Raw genomic sequence first — 12,638 nt, forward strand, 5'->3', positions numbered from 1 at the left:
CACAGATTACCCAGGGAGGCAGTGGAGGCCCCATCCCTGGAAAAATTCAAGGCCAGGTTAGACAGGACTCTGAGCAACCTGGTCTAGTTGAAGATGTCCCTGCTCACTGCAGGGGGGTTGGGCTGGATGACCTCTAAAGATCCTTGCCAACCCAAAGCATTCTATGATTCTGTGATTATTTTTATGTGATAACTGTAATGACAAGTAGGTTTTTGACCTGAGTTTGCTAAAATAAAAATTTACTGGAGACACAGAATATTTTTGTATATATTTCATATCCACTTGAAATATGCTTTTTTTCTCCATATGAAACACCATGTACAATTAGCATTGCTGTTTTACTTAATTTTCAAAAGTTACATGAAGTTCACCAGAGTTTTCTTTAACATTTTTTGAGTCTATAATTTTGTTTTATGTGGAGTTGTGATGTTTTCTTGAAGCTATATTGTCAAATCTTTTTTATTATTTTTGCCTTTAGAATTTCCTTTTGGTGTATGTTTAGAATTTCCAAAGTTGATTAAAGGAAGCCCATGTTTCTGATTATTCTGCTGTCTGTGTACCATGGTCACTGACACAGTCTCTTAAAAGAGATATCTGGCATCCGATTGATCCTGAGCAGAGCAAGAAGAGAAATCAGAGATTCTGTTGTCATCCACTGAACTGGCAATTTATATTCTATGCATGAGGACTTGCTGACTTTCAAAGAACAGTTGTGAAAACGGGACACTAATTGCCTGTTTCGTAGAAGTTCCAGGTGGGAGACATTTGGGAGGTTATCAGAGTAAACAGATTGTGCTTCTGAGTCAAAAAGCTTGGCTCTCTTAATTGCTTAGGTGTAAATTAACTAGGCTTTGTGGGGTGGTGAGGAGGATTCCCATATAGTAAAAAGGTAAATAAGAGATTAAAATTATTTCCCAAGAAGTTTAGAACTATTTTCAGTCCAATAGCTTTTTTATGGGACCATAGACTGTCCTGGCCATTTTTGAGAGGGCAAACCAGAAGTAAATACTTGCAAGTTCAGCTGCGTGAGGCTGCTCAGTGCAGGATCAGCATAGACCCGTTCTGGGAGGGAGGAGGTGGGAGCACACGGCCGAAATGGAGGCAGGGACCGGACACACAAGCTGTCCCGTGCAGAGGCAGCTGGCTGGCACGTCAGCTGCATCTGAAGGGTAGGCGCTCCTCCGTGGAATAAAGTTTCGCATGCCCAGCCTTCAGAAGCAAATCAGCATCATGGCATTTTCTCCTACATGATACAGATAATGTTTACAGACCACATGAGCGCAAGATTGACAGCGATACTTCTTCCGATCTTTGTTCAAAATAACCAATGGAAAAATTAAAAATTTAGCATGTTTGATCCAGCTTTTTTGGGAGCAGACCTTTTCCTACAAAACACCACCTTCCCCTCCTTCTGAAAAGAATATAATAAAAAGATGTTCAATTTTGGGGCTTATGTGGTGATTTGTTGTAAGCAGGAAAAAATTACACTTGGGGATTTTTTGGTTCTTAAGATTGTGCTTACATGCATTTTATATATATTTCAGCTGTAGTAGCTGAATGTGGTCTATGTACACTCCATTTTACATCTCCAACATTCTTCTGCTGTTCCCTTGCGGTAGCTCTTCCATCCCAGTAGACTACTCGGTAGAGTATGTGTGGCTGCTTTTTAGCATGCAGTGCAAAAGTTACATTTGGTATCAAAATATCCTTGCATCCTCCATGGTCTTATAAAAAGAGGGGTTTTATCTCAGTCAGTAATACAGTATGCAGTCGTAGTTCAGCAGGAATAACACGCCTAATGGTTGCTGAGGTTAGAAGTAACTTTAAGGGGCGTTATATATCATTATAACATGGTGACATAGTGAAGCTTAGTAGGCACTATAACATCTTTTTGTTTTTGTGTTTCCCTGAACACTAGTTCTGTGACAGATGGCTGAGGAAAGCTATTCCTGTGTAAATTTACCCAATTATATTTGTGTAGCAGCCCTGAAAAAGCATTAATATATTAACCATTAAAAGCAGCTGACAGTCTTTGGAGAAGTGTTTCAGTGTGCCTATATGAATAGAGGGTTTGACTGATATGTTACTTTTCAGATAAATTACAAATATTATATTTAGTTGATGCATGCAAATGTGATAAAATACACATTTGCCATCACATAGTCAATATATTCTATTTGATTATATTCTATCAATGTTTTCACAACAGCAATGAGGCAGAGGAAGGAATTAATTTTTAGGTGAGCATTTTGCTTTGTAAGCATTGGTGATGCAAAGAGTGGAAATAGTTTTATTGAAAATGATCATTTCAAATATTAAATGGAAAATTGTCTGTGCTGATCTTTACTGCTTATCTCTAATGTGTATTCATATTGTAGGAGTTTCCAGCATGAACAAATACAGAGTATACAAATGAAGGCAGCACTTCAAACAAGAAATAAGGATGTTTAACTTAGTGATTAAAAATGAAAATGTTGTTATTGAGAATCCATTCTTCTGAAATTTTCTGATGTTTTTCATACCCAGAAAGCTATGGGCTCTTTCAGATTGATCAAAAGTTTCTTTATTCATATTTTGTGGCTGTAGGCTTTGGCTCCATATTCAACCTACCTATTCATCCAAAATTTGGAAGACATTTCTGTAGAATGTATTATAGCTACAGAGGCTCAAACAGAGTCAACTCATAATATAAAAGGGCCTCTTTGCCATTACTGAATTGGGTAGGCAAGAAAATAAATAAAAATAAAATAGTGCCTTGAGGCTGGAAAACATTTTTAAGATTTTTTAAAACTTTTAAGGAAGTGTATCTCCAGGGTAAATAGATCACTATGGAATCTATTACTCAGAGGCAATTTCACTTTATTATACTTTTTAACCTTGTCTTTGCCAGTCCTGATCCTTTGGTATATAATGAAAATGTCTACCATTGAATATATTCTATATAGTAGGTGCAACAGCAGCAATGTTGAAAATACTGCATAAAATAATAAAATACTGATGGAGCACTGGAACAGGTTGCCCAGGGAGGCTGTGGATTCTGCTTCTCTGGAGATATTCAAGACCCACCTGGAAGCAGTCCTGTGCAGCCAGCTGTAGGTGACCCTGCTTCGACAGGAGGGTTGGACTAGATGACCCCCAGAGGCCCCTTCCAAGCCCTAACATTCTGTGAATCTGTGGTTCTGTGATTCTGTGATCACAGGAGCTCCAAAGACCTGCCCACAGGAGCCAGAGACGCATTGCTCAGACTATGGCAGTATGAGCAGCTTCAGTTTTGCAGGCCAAACAAGAACAAGCATGACTGGAGTGTATTAGAGAATACCTGACTTGAAAGACCTGTTGACTGCTGCCACTTAGAGTAACGAAGGAGCTGCTTTGTAAAGAGGAATGTATCCTGGGAACAGAGGAGCTAAGGAGAAAACAATTCAGTTTTTCAGAACTGGAACTGCCCGTAAACACAATAAAGTATTTTTAAATATTTGGAAGATACTGAAAGAGAATTGAAAAGAGACTGACCAATCTGATAGCTTTCTTTGATGGCCCTGCTTTGGTAGGGGGGTTGGCCTAGATGACCCACAGAGGTCCTTTACAACCCCTAACATTCTGTGATTCTGTGATTCTGTGAAATGAAATGATAGGAATTGTAAGGATATTAGAACTACATGGTATAGAATAGGCAGGTTGTTTACAGTAGATGAGAAGAAATTATCTATTGCATAAAGAAAAAATGCTGTTTTCAAAGGGCACTGAAGCACCTACATGTAGTTGAGCTGTCTTTGAATTTACTTGGCAATGTCCTCTTGACATGGTCACTTGTTACACTCATCGTGCAAGCAATCATCCTTTTATATTTTAGGAGCACTTGGGCACCAAACAATGTATTTGTATCTGGGCCTTCATCTTTATTCAATTCATTATCTATTCAGTACTCATCATTAGTAATAAAGTAAATAGTAATAACGTCTACTTTGAGTTTTGTCAAATCTCCAAGCCCCAAATATAATTTGCTGTGGTTATTGCCGTTCAGTGCAGAGGTACAATGAGTTGCTCTGCTGTGGGCACCCCGCTCCCAGAACAGGGGGGTACGTGCAGAGACACTTGGCTTCACGGGGTCAGCTTGGGTCCAGCTGGGCTGAGCCATTGCTGCAGAGTCAGTGGCAGTGCCATGTGCAGAAGGAGTGGAGGAGAAAGCAGCAACAGCAGCAACCTGAACAGGGGGACGATGGGGAGGTAGAGACAACTGCAGCAGCAGCTGCTGCATGACAGGAGCGTGAGGAGAAGGGAAGCGGCAAGAACAACGTTAAGTGAGGGGTGGGATGAAGGGAAGAAAAGGGCCTCGGTTAAAGCCCTAGACTGGAGAGATGGAAAAGTTAAGGCAGCAGAACCCTTCCTGGCTTTTGCTGGGTGTCCTTGGCTGGTTTCCATCTCAGGGCATCTTCTGCAACGACCAAGTCTGTTGCACAGCCTGTGAATGGTTTCTTTAGTTGGATGTACCATGGCTTGGGAAGCCCTGGTCCAGTCGCCCATAAGAGGGCAAGAGATGAATTGTATTGCCTTGTCAAAATGCAGGGATCTTCACTAACTCAGAAATGTAGCCTCTGGGGAACATCATAATCAGAAACTGAAGTGAGATGTGTGTGCTTTCAGAGATAGGTAACAGGTGATTATGACATTTTCAGGATTGCAATTCCAGACCTGGGTTCCCAGAGCGTGTTTTGTCTTGTTTAATTGTGTTCACTTTACAGATAAGTATATGATGAGGAATCCCATGCCTCATTTCTGCCTGAAACACTGAATGCATTTCTGCAGGGTTTCAGATACTACTCTGAAAGCCAAGCCTTGCAGTGTCGGGCACCAGAACACAAAGCTTCTTCATGCCAAAGCCCTTTTTATTGAAACAGACCTTAAGAAACTTCTCTGTGGTAACACAAGTCTTCTGTAAGAGAATCAGAAATTTAATGCTAAAAAAAAGGTTATATGTTATTTTTTTCTCTAAACTGCACTGATTCTCGGTATGTTAATTTGTCCAGGACCCATGAAAACTTAAGAATCTTTTTTGTTTTAAATAAGGTGAACACCACTTTTGAAATATTATCTGCTGTTCTTTTCAGTGTGCGGCAACAGACAAAAGAAGTATTGTCCTCCCATGAGACACAGCTAGGTAGGGTGGCACTGAGTTACTGCCTGAGAAGGAGGACTGCTGGTGGGGTGCTGTCGTGTGTCTGTTTCTGGGCTACAAGATTTTACTGTGTCTGTTCATTACCAATAATCTGTCATAAAGTTCTAATTAATAGCAGTTGTGCCCTTAATGTAACCTGGAGAAGTCACTTTAGACATTAGAGATAACAATGAAAAATATTGATGACTCCCCTGGATAAATCAGTGACTCAATAGAAAACATTTTGTTGATTTTTCTATTTGATGGGTAGTCAGGGGATACTGCGGTGACCCTGCAGCCAGCCTCCCTGCCAGCTGGCATTAGGAATGGATCAGCATAATTAATTTCAAAATCAGTCAGCAGATTATACTGGGCAAGATTTTCTCCGGAGAGAAACATTAAAGAATAGAAATCTTTGGACTGCCTCAGGTCTCTCCGTTCCATTATTTCAGCAGCTGTACAGATTTCTTTGTTTTGCATCTCACATTCGCTGGCAGTGGTGGTATTCTGCCTGGTACATTCACATATGCTGATGAGTAGAATAGTTTGCTGAAAGCTGAACAGAAAATCTCACGCTGAGCTGGTGGGAGAGCCCCGATCTCGCAGCTGTAGGAGAAGAAAGATGCGTGGTTTATAGAGAAATAAGGCGCTGGCACATTTCAGACACCAGCAACAGTAGTACAATTCAGTGCAGGACTGTGATGGTGATGGTGACATGTTTTTGAGACTCTCATCTGCCTTCATGTATTGTTTATTTTCATTGTGCTTTAGGAGATGCATGTTTTGTTTACTGTTGCGCGTATCTAGAACACTGGACTATGTACATCTGCTTGCCTCAGTAATTGAGCCTGCTTGGCAAAAAAGCCATGAAGGTGAATGGATGTTCACACATGCGGACTCTTTCTGAGTTGGGCAGTGCTCCTTGGCCTTCCCAGGTAGTCAGGGAATGTGTCCTGAAAATTTGCTTAAATTCCAAAAATGCTTTATTTTTTTTTGAGTGATGCAGCCATTTTTTCTACAGTTATCTTCCTTAAAAATGAGCTCTATGGTATTGGATTCTTCTGAAATCACCTTTCTTTCAGTAAGCACTGTGTGATGCACTGTCGCTATGGGCATGTTTGTATTGCCTGGTAGTATTATAAGAAGAAAGTGCATCATATAGCTAAATAGAGCTCCTTGGTTATGTATTAGAGGAAATATGAGGTGCTTCTTAGGATTTTGAAAGATTTTATTGTCAGTGTGAGCATGAAGTAACTCCGATGTAATAAATTATTAAGCCTTTTCTTTCTTGGAAAGACACAAAAGACACTCAGTCAGTATTAGGTCATGTGTATGTATGCGGAGCTCTCCTTTGCATATGAAATAAACAGTATCTCCAGCATGAAACAGATCAGGAGGCAAATTATGTGAGTAAATTCTAACAGAAAAAATAATAGTAGAGTTGATAGAATATATCATAATATTGACTTTAAGTAATACATATTTAATACATTTTGTTTTAGGAGAAGCCACTGACAAAATCTCTGCAACGAGGAGAAGACCCCCAGTTTGATCAAGTAAGACACTTGAAATTATTTTGTTGCCATTCCTCAGGCTGTAAGATGGTTACTTGGGCAGCAATCCAGTGTCCGTATACTATTGTTGCATACTGCAAAAGCAATATCTTTCAATGTCCTTTCGTAGAATGATGAGTGCTTTGCCTAACCAGTCTTGGTTTTAAATTAAGAGGATTTTTCCACTGTTTTCAAGCTCAATATTTTTTTTTTTGCCATAAAGCTTCTAGCTTTTTACATATGTATTATTTCCTGGCTGCTTCCCCAATGGAGATTTTGAAGCAAACTTTGTATCTTTTCAGAACACCTGGGTTTTGAAACAGGGACATGGCCCCAGATCTTTCTTTTATGGGGTTTCTCTTATGGGTAATATGTGAGTCTTTAGAATCATTGTCATTGCTGTCAGTCTCATCAGTCTATTTTATCTCTGTAGCTGTGACCCAGCGTGACTTACATGTATGCTGCACTTCACATAGACTGAGCCAACCTATTGTATTTAAAATTAAGCATGAATAGCTACATATGACAAGGTAAATAGTAATCTGAGAAAAATAGTTGGCAGGGAAAAAGAATTAAAAACTAAAATAGAATTTATATAATGAATTAGATTTCATGTAATAAAACAATTAAATTGTAACTAATCAAATGAAATTTATATCCGGCCATTAGATTAATAAATTTATTATGTAAGGGAAATGGGACAAGCATAAAAATAAAACCAACAGCAATAGATACACTTTTTAATAATGGTATAAGAGAATTAATTTTTGTCAGCCGTCTTTCTTAAAAAAAAGGCATCTAGAAAAAATGCCTACATAAGTAACCTATTTTGAAATAATGGAAGATAGGTGCTAAAGAATTCAAGTTGCATAAAGGATGCCAAAACTCATAGAACTCACTCCCCACAAAGAGGAAAGAGAAATTCAAGGCGTATCAGAAGCAGCAAAGTTATATCTGCTGCTTTGCCATTCCTGGCTCAGCTGCTGTTGCTGTTGCCATTGCTGCTAACTCCGTGGCTGCCCGCACCACTCTGCTCCCAATGGTGCCAGAAATATGGGACAGAAAGAGATAGCAGAAGCAGCAGCAACAGCAACAACTCTGAAAGCAACTGTGGCCAATGCCATAAGCTGCAGGTACCATACTGATTAACTGAACTTTGGGATGGGAGGTAGGTATGAGTTGGACATCAGAACCTCAAATGAATTTAACACATGTTGTGTTTGCTGGGACATTAGATACCTTGCACCAGAAGCAAAGGTGCCTTGTGCACCCACAGTACTCCCACTGGTGTTCACAAAGGCTCACTTCATAATTTTAGCTTGATAAATTGACGCTTTCTAGGTTGTTCTGTAGCTGTTTTTTGTGGAGAGGTAGCCTGCCTGGAGGGCTGTTCAGAGCAGGAGGTGAACGTTAGGACTTCTGCATTGTACTGTGGAGGTCTCTGCCCACCTTGCTGACCACAGAGAGACCCCCCCAGGGGAGACAGCCACTGCAGGCTAAAGGAGGCTGCTTTGTGAGTACTCTACCTGCCTAATGAATTTTTTTGTGGTATTCTGACCTTAATTTTATGTAATTTTTTTTCCTTCCTGTGGGAAGAGTGTCACATACAAATGGGAAAGAAAAACAAGTTAAGCCACCCATACACAAACCTTGTGATACTGTTCCTGCAGTGTTTTAAACAAACACATAATGGGTGGCTGTGATTTGATTAAATATTCATGGTTAAGCAAATTGTGGCCCTTTACAAGGAAGAATGAGACGACTTATGCTTTTCCTAGTATTGGTAATTAGATGGAAAATTGAACAATTAAGTCAAGATCAATTAATGAGAATAGCGAATGCTTTGTCGAGTGAAACAACGGTGTGTTTATTACTGTAGCAATTTACTCAATGCTGGAGAAGAAAAAAACAGATGCAGACAAAAAAATGAGGCAAATTATGCTATTCATAACATTTTTATATTTTTCTGTGTATCTAGTGTCCTACCTATGCGTAGAGTTGATAGAAAAGTATAGAGCTGAGATTGCCTTAGACGTCTTGTCAGAAAACCTTGTTTTCAGTTCCTTGAAATTTTCCAAACAAACTGTTCAGATTTGAATCTTTCAGACTATCTGTCTGCTTCAGCCTGGGTTTCCCTTTTCAGATTTCACACTGTTTTCTGCTTGAACAGCACGATCATTGTGAGATGTTCTAGTGCTCCTGGGATTGGTGTATGCCTGTGACTGGAAGATGGGACCCGAAATGTACCTGGCTGATGAGCCTGTTTTCAAGGACATGGTTCATACTTACTAAAATCATTTTAGTTTAGCTACACTGTAGTTAGATTTGCGTTCAAAAATTTGTAATAGACAGTAGAGATTTGATAGAACTCAGCTACATCAAGGACAGGAAGACAGAGCAAAAGGTCTTTCTTTACTTAATATGTTTCACTCAGTAGATTAGGTCAGTACATCTCAGTATGATAAAGTTGTTTTGCAAATGATAACATGTCATTATTATAAAGTTGTCATGAAAACATGGATAATTTTGCTGATATTAAAAATGAAGGTGTGGTCTACCTGGAAAACTGAAGATCATGATTCCACATGGTACTAAAATACAAGTAAGAGGGCATGTGCTTTTAAGTCAAACCATTTAAGTTGTATTTTTTAAGTTAACTCAAATATTTAAAGAGTCTGTGGGATGAAGGAAGACCAGATTGATTATCCCTTGCTTCTCCCTTCCAGGTAAGGTGTGGAAAGCTTTGGTGTTTATTCCTGGAACTGACTGGAGACAGTCATCTAGCAAAAACAGGAAAGGCCACACATGCCATTCCTGACGTTTTTACTACAGAAATTAAGGAGGAAAAGAGGGAGATTTCCCATGAAGAAACATTTTCAAGGGGTGTCTAATAATTTTGACTTTCAGTTTTAAGACATCAAAAATGACACACTGTCAAAGAAACCTAATTTTCTTTTTTCTACTTTGTCAAAATTATCTCTGTTCAACTTAAATGAAATTGATTAGGTGATGCTGAAGTGACCAGGTGACTATCACTTTAAAATACCTGAGCTGCATCTCCTAATTGTAAATTAAAAAGCAACAAAGGCAAGGCATGACCTGATTTAAAATTTGCCTTTTGCAAGTCAGCTTCAGGGGTGGAAAAAACAGCCAAAAAAAACCCTTTACAGTAACTTACAATGAGCAGAATGGAACTTTAGCTACCCAGAGTAATTAGCATCAAGTTTAACAGTGAAACCCCCGAACTATTTAAAACGATTCTGAAAGCATTACTTCCACTTAACAGCTTTATCTCTGATGCTCTGAGAACCAGCATTTTTCACTGCCCATTCTAAAACACCATTTTAGGAATGCTAGTTGTGATGGTGGTGATGGATCCAGCCTCTAGGGACCTGACTGTGTCCAGGCAGAGCTGTTGCTCTGCATGTGGATGCGGTGTCAGTGCCTCCGGTTAGGCAGACAGTGTTGTCCTGTGGGCTCTGTCTGGCTGCCAATTGCATCACCCTCCTCAAACTCTAACAGTATCTTGAGCAATGTATGAAGTAATCTTATCCTGACTTGCAGAATGTCTCACTAGTAGCCTCACAAACTGGATTCCTTACACTGACTGTATTTTCATTTTTAGATGCGTGTACATGTAAAGGAAATATATATATATGAAAAGACGCAGTTTTTATATATGGTTTTAAATATCTTTATAATGTGTTTTAAATCATGTTTTAAAAGTTCTTGATTAGACAACTATAGCTGCCTATTGGCAAAGAGCATTACTGCTCCAGCATTAGCATGTTCTATGTCCCCAGTTACAGAAATGTTATTAACCATAGTACGCCTGTATATGACTTAAATTTCCTATTACAGGAAACCATAAAGTTGCAGTACATGACAAGATCAAAAGCTAGGTGCAAAAAACCATAGTTATCCAGGAGGCTTATCCTCACCCAAGGAAACATTTTTATTAGCCTTTTCTCAGCCCCTACTAAAGTATCATCTGTTCTTACACGGTATATAAATGTTCTGTGAATTGACAACACTGGAGACAGAAAAAGGGCACTGTGTAATCTTGGACCAACCTGCAGACATTTTTCCATATGAAAATACAAAATGTGATGTTTTGGCCCTGAAAGTGAAAATTTAAAGGCAAGACTTAGTTTTAGTATCTATATGAGGTTCCTGTTGCAAGAGTTTCAGCATAAACTGCACAAAAAATTGTGTTCATTTTAATTATTCTCTTCTTAAAAGTGCACTAGGTTGGAGAATACAGATAGAAAAGCAATAACATTTAATGTTTTATATACTTTTAAGAGATGGAAGCAAAAAGTAGGTCAAGCTAAATAGAATAAAAGTGTAATAGTAAAAAGACACTAAGCAACAAACTAATGATTAAGTGTCCCTTTTTCATAACAGCCTAAACGTGGTAAATGACATGCTAATAATTATTCCCATCCAATATTGTATTTGTTAGAAGTAGTAAGTGAACAATGGTATCATCATCATTGCAGTAGTGCTGCAGTTGACCCCTTTTGTGTTTTCCATTTCCCTAAGTTTTACGCATTGTCCTTCTTCACCAGCAGAAGGGCACATGGTAGGGAAAGTATAAGAAATGGTGATGATGGGGTCATAGAACAACCCTTGGCTCCTGATCAGAGGTTTGGATTGAAGCAGTGTGTAACAAAGTCAATCTGAAGGCAAAATTAAAGGTAACACACTCAGAACTGGACTTGCTGCACACTAGAAATAAGTGGGTTTTCATGTAAACTCTTATCTTGGCAGTAAAATAGCTATAAACATTGCTAATGTGTAAGCAAGCTAGGTGAAAATACCCATCTACAAAATTATGGTACAAAAAAGTACTGTTTCTTTACTCGCAAAACAAAGGCCATAAATGAAAATTGTTAAGAACAACTTAATAGTTACCAGTTTTTACAGTTCCCAGGGACATTTAACTTCATAGCACTATCAAAAAAACTGCTTAGAACAAAGACGTGCCTGAAAGGAGATCTACACAAACACAAGTGCACTGCTTGCTCCTAATGTTTGATTTTACAGATTTTTCAGTTAGAGTTAACTTGTCTAGAAAGCTATCATCAGCAGAAGAAAAACTGGTTTGTCTCAAAGGGTACAGCAGAATTAGAGCATGTAGCTGCCTTGATCAGAGCTCAGTGCAGTTCGTCTCTCCACCTTCCCCCTGCCCCAGCCTAGAGTATTTGGAACAGGAGTAGTTAACTTTATCTCCTTCATTTTGTATACTGCATATGAAATCCCAGTCTTACTGTGGTCCATGAGAGTTTTGCTGCTGATTTCAAGGAACAAGGATTTCACTGCAGCTGTTATTTTCCTTAAATCTGTATCGTTTGTAGTTATGAGGCTTTGTTACAGACATGGATGAAGTGGAACAAACATTGAATGAAGGAAATACATTATTGCGTAGCTATGGGTATCCTAAATATAGTGAAGACAACGTTTATCAAATTCTACTTTCAGTATCATTGATATAAAGTGTAAAATCTCACTCCAAATGTCCATTATTTGGAATCTACACAACAACAATTTAAAAACAGCATATGCAGACACTGCGCATATAATAGATTTACAAAAATAAACCAACACTATACAGAAACGAAATACTGCAATTCTACATTATTAAAATGGCAATAAAATGCACATTTAACATACATGCTGACATATATGGTATATAAAAAAATGCAGAGCCAAGAAATCAATGATAGTGTTGGAGATTGAATGCATTTTTTAATATATTTGCTGTTAAAGCACATAGAAATTCATATGTGAAATAAAAAAACCCAGCATCTATTTTGACAACATAGGAAGACCTTTTTATGAAAGTATGTAAAATCTAGCAAACGATCTGGGCAAGATTTCATCAAATTTACTCTTACATATTAGTCCAAAATAAATATTAAACATTT

General features: G+C 38.5%; 1 protein-coding gene across 5 annotated transcripts in view; it reads left to right on the plus strand.

Annotated features, from left to right (window-relative positions):
- The window catches only part of FRY (FRY microtubule binding protein), a 257,840-nt gene that overhangs the window by 123,891 nt on the left and 121,311 nt on the right, over positions 1–12,638 (plus strand). For all 5 annotated transcript variants that reach the window (XM_075420163.1, XM_075420181.1, XM_075420190.1 and 2 more), the window contains one exon: positions 6,658–6,711. In XM_075420163.1, the coding sequence (XP_075276278.1) occupies positions 6,658–6,711 (54 nt within the window). The remainder of the gene's footprint in view (positions 1–6,657; positions 6,712–12,638) is intronic.

The sequence above is a fragment of the Opisthocomus hoazin genome, chromosome 1 (genome assembly GCF_030867145.1).
Source record: "Opisthocomus hoazin isolate bOpiHoa1 chromosome 1, bOpiHoa1.hap1, whole genome shotgun sequence".
Lineage (NCBI taxonomy): Eukaryota > Metazoa > Chordata > Aves > Opisthocomiformes > Opisthocomidae > Opisthocomus > Opisthocomus hoazin.